General features: G+C 36.8%; 1 protein-coding gene across 1 annotated transcript in view; it reads left to right on the forward strand.

The window, feature by feature from the left end:
- LOC111866404 (protein arginine N-methyltransferase 7) overlaps positions 1-5,055 on the forward strand; it is a 20,697-nt gene that overhangs the window by 8,173 nt on the left and 7,469 nt on the right. Inside the window, 2 exon segments of the mRNA XM_023855318.2 lie at positions 2,091-2,417; positions 3,248-3,593. Of these exon segments, the coding sequence (XP_023711086.2) occupies positions 2,091-2,417; positions 3,248-3,593 (673 nt within the window).

A 5,055-nucleotide genomic window follows, 5' to 3' on the forward strand; every position in this document is an offset into this window, starting at 1 on the left:
TCGGCTCTCTTCGGCTCCGCTCGTGACGTCACCGCGCATGGCTGCCAGGATGCGGGGTGATTACTCGCCTATTATGCGAGCGTTACATTACCGCTACGTGCAGATGGGGAGGTAGGGGTCAACATGTCGCAATATTATAAAGCTAGTATCATCTGCAAAGAATATCGGTAAGGCTTTGCCTTTTTCTAATTTAGGTAGATCAAATTATACCACAGCTGCTGTCTTCCAGATTCTTGCAAGTTCATTGCTGCCTAGTCACCATGTCATTAACACAATATTGTGTTAGCTTGTAACAAAGTTCAAGTAATGTTTCTTTTAGATCTAATGCAGTTATTTGAAATTGAGAAAATTTTCCTTGATTTGCTGCAGGTATATTTCTAGAGATTGGCTTTAATGTCAGTTTAGCAAGATGGATGTTTATTCCAATTTACAGTGATTTCTCCTCGTGTTCATACTGACAGTGTTCAGTCTATATCCTGTTTTATGTGTCCAGTGTTAGTGGTTTAAATCCAGTATTATATTAGGAACAAAGTATTTTTCTATGGACGTGAACTAAGGCAGGATTTCAGTGTTCCTCAAAACGTTTTTTAACTTGTAAGTGATTAAACAGCTCTAAAATTTTTGCTTTTTAAATATTTTCTTCCATCTGTCTTCCTTCTTGTAGAATGCAAATCATAAGCTGGAATAGATGTAATATGTTTTTCTAATACAAATAATATTCTTTCATCATCTGCCCCTATTTGCTTCATTTAAATGCTTTCCCCTCTTGTCAGTAGGGGATGTAGTGCATTGTGAACCACTGATTTTCCTTTGTAGAATTTCAGAACAACAGATGGTATATTGCATCTATAGCATTCCCTGTGAATATAGCAGACAGGTAGACAGCTAGCTGCACAGCTCCTCAAACATAAGCACAGTCTCAAAGAGCATCTTGTAGAAAAATCAAAATTACACCAACATGCCTATGAAAAAGGTTACAGGTTAGGTTCGGATGAAGCTTAAATTTTGGAAATTGAAAGTAACAGCAGGTATAGGAAATATAAGGAATCGGCCCCTGTGGCATGTTTAATCAATCTGATCAGCCAACCCAGTTTGAATATTTCTCTCATGTGGATCTCCCTTATCAGCAATAAGGTTAGCAACTCAAAGGGAAGTTCAACATAATCTGACTGATTCTTCATGGGTATCTATGTGAGTTTAAGTCCCAGGGTTCATTCCTCCCACACGTATGTGACCCTAGTGGTGGGTAAAAACGTTTTTACAACGTGAAAACCTTCAAATTCGTCCTATGCATTGGTGTTCATGGGTTGGTTTGTTGGCTCAGTTTGCTGCATTTAATTTCAACTTCATTTTCTGTCCTACTTCCATGCACTATCATAATTTTTATTGTACAGTTTTGTGTTATCTCCCATTGACAAATTCTGATCTCAGGTTGTAGTTATACTTACATAGGTTATCTAATGATTGAGGTTACCTGTTTCTAACAAACCCAACAGAGTAGGTGTCTCCCACCCCCTCAACTGAGGATGGAAACAGATCCAGTTTCCAAAACATTGTATTTTTAAGTGTTCTTTAGAATGTAGGATGATGAAACAAAGATTGAAAACCCAGTAATCTTGGGTCTCAGTACTGTTGCTCACTAACGGATGAACTGCTGTCGCACTTCAACGTGCTGTTACAGAGATAACTCTGGGTATATCTGCTCTGGTAAAGGAGAACAGTGAGAGTAAAGGTTTTCTTTAATTTGTCAGAAGCAGATTCGTTAAATTTTCTCTAGTTCTGGTATGTCACATTGCAACAAATTAGATTTAAATTAAATATATGTTTAGTAGCCATATGGTCAAATTCTTTTCCATCTGCTTTTGCTTCATAGATTTGATAACTGCATGGAAGATATTTATATTAGAATACTGGGAAAAATATATATTTTGTAATGTGACCTCTGCTTAGGTACATTTGGTACCGTGTGGTTTCTGAGTGGTTTGGAGTTGGACAGCCCTGTCTTATGGCATCATGTATATGTATTTCCACTATATGTTTTCCAGTTATGTTATATTTTCTATTGTGAATTGTCTCCCATGTTACAACAGGTTTGACTGGTCGGGGAAGCTCCCTATTATGAAAGAGAGGTCAGATGTATTGAACTTGGTCTCCTCTGATGATGGTGTGGCACAGGTAGTATTCATGTGGTGGGACCTTGTGATGGATCCAGATGGGGAAGTTATTCTCAGCTGTGCTCCCATATGGGCCCGTCCTCTGACAGACAATAATGATGTTCTGCCTTGGAGAGATCACTGGATGCAAGCAGTGTACTACCTGCCAAAGGAAGTACCTGTTCAGAAGGAAGAGAAATTGGTGTTAATGAGCCAACATGATGAATATTCGTTTTGGTTCCATCTTTTCAGGAAAGATCACTGGTAACATTGTTTAGGAATTAAATTACCTTATTAAAGGGAAAAACCGACTGAACTTTTTGCCTGTGTTTATTTAGTTAATTAGTTAATTAGAATTAAATCAGAACATCACATGTTTGTCATTGGCCATGAAAGTCAGAAAGCAACTCAGATTGCTGCTGCCATAAGGAAAAGGGAGTTCGATTAGTCTCCACCAAACAAGACATAAATCATATGAAAGATAAAAGGAAAGTAAAGTATTTTTATACTTATTAAACCAGATATATTGTCATCATTGCATGTAAAATAAGAATTCTATGTATAATCAGTGTTATCCATTAGGGAAACCATTGAATTCTGTAACTTTGATCCATTTTGTGTTTTGGTTTTTTTTTGTGCCCTTGTGACATTTTTAAGTTATTTGCTTTTTAATTCTTTACTCCATGTTTGTGGGCATTGTCCAGGGAATGTTATTCTGAATCAGATTTGTATAAGAAACATGTGACCAAAAGATGAGAAAGGTAACAGAAAATACTGCACCTGTTTAAGACTTCTTCTGAAAAGAAGCCATACTTTGTATTACAGATGAAATATTATTTTTGAGCATCATATTTTGTTTGTCAGTTAATGTGTGTGCACATGCGTGATTCCAAGTTCAAAGCCTCCTTTGCCACAAAGAATGAAAATATAACTAGGAAGAAACTGTTGGTGTAATGACAGTCAGTTGAAAATGGGAGGTAGCCTAACTCATAAAGTATCTTGCATGTCAGATATGTCTTAGACAATAAAAATGTTCAACTTATTCACATATAATGACAGTTGTATGTGTGTAACTTAACTTTGTTCCTGTTCAGGCTGGAAGATGGAAATTGTGAGCATCCGATATGTGGCTGTGGATTACATGTTGCATTTGGACGTACACGTATTGGTGCCATGAATGATGCGGACCGGAACTATAAATATGTGTCTGTGCTACGTGAATATGTGACATCAGACAGTATATGCCTCTGCCTGAGTGATGGATCATTATTAGGACCTCTTGCTGCACGTCTTGGTGCGAAGAAAGTATATTGCATAGATGGCAAGGCCTTGACACGACATGTAATTCAGGACTATATCAAACACAACAGCCTGCAAGACAGAATGGTTGTTCTGAACAATATACAAGAGCTAGAAGCTGTAGTGGAACCACATAATAAGGTACAGGGTTAGAAGGAAATAAAACAAATTTTGAAAGTCATAAGACCAGCACAAATTGGGATCACACAATAGTAATGTAAATAGGTAATTGTAATTCCGTTGATACTGGCCTTCTGTGTTTAATGAAGCTAATTTACATTTATGTGGGCAAAAATCATGGTACAGAAGTTGTAGGTGCAACTTCTAACATTTAAATTTGTTTTTCAGATATTCCCTTCTTTCTTGTTCTTTTTATATGAGTTCTCATCTGTGTAAAGTACCTACTAAATTGCTCCATCCATCTGTATGCATGTAAGAACTGAAGAATCTCCAGACTGACTTACATCAAATTTGATGCTGGGGAGTTTTATTGCAGTTGCTCAACAGATTGTAATTTTGGTTGCAGTTGGGCAGAAAAGATGAAAACTTTCCATGATGTTCAGTGTATATTTTGCATTCATTATGAGTAACTTGCTAAAAATTTATCAGATTAAAAAATGTTTTGAATATAAGTTGCAGAGGAAAAATGAAGCACATACTTTATGTCCATTGCACCTTTATTATAAATCTTATGGGTAATTAAACAGAAGGAGTGAATGTTTCCTATACTGTATATTCAGTAATGGTCTTCGAAAAAACATTCCAAGATTATTGAAGTCTCTTATTTTCACCAGTAATTAAGTGAAGTTCTTCTTTTATTGCTAGTGGGGTGGGACTAAGTCCCTTGTACTGCGACCACTTCTGGCCTATTGTACCAGCCCCAGATTATAGGTGAGGGCGATTATGGAGCAATTAGTGAAATGAAGATTGACAGGGGAAACCAAAGTACTTGGAGAAAACCTGACCAGCGCCACTTTGTCCACCACAAATCCCACTTGACCAGACCCGGGATCGAACCCGGGCCGCCGAAATGGGAAGCCAGAGACTAACCGCTTGAGCTATGGCACGGCCATAAGCTTTCTTCCATTTTAATTTATTAGTCTACATATATATTTAATTAAAATATAATTGTTTTGCTATAACAGTTAATTTACTAAAATTTAAATTTTCACCTTTTTGTTTCTTTTTGACATGTTCACAATGGAGAATTCCAAAAATATGCTGATTAGTTTTGTCATGTTATTGTTTATGCAAGGACTCTGAACACAACAGATTTTGCAGTGCTTTTTTGTCCATTACGCATAATCACAAACAATTGGCGCATACCAACCAATTTGTCAAAAGTTGCGCATCTGCCAGTGCATTGTATGTTTCGAACTTGAACATGAGAGTACTGGGTATCAGGTTTTCTTTAGAAAGAAGGAGCTCTGGGATTTTTATGGAACTTGATAGTGGAGAGTTCTAGTAAAATTTGTCAGAACACTTCAGCTCTGGCTAAAGTCTGACAACAGTAATGGATACTTTACATGAATACCTACAAGTGTTTAACATGCATCTTGATCATAACTTACTAATATCCATTTAAATCACAAAAGGTTTTCAA

The sequence above is a fragment of the Cryptotermes secundus genome, unplaced genomic scaffold, assembly GCF_002891405.2.
Source record: "Cryptotermes secundus unplaced genomic scaffold, Csec_1.0 scaffold130, whole genome shotgun sequence".
NCBI lineage: Eukaryota > Metazoa > Arthropoda > Insecta > Blattodea > Kalotermitidae > Cryptotermes > Cryptotermes secundus.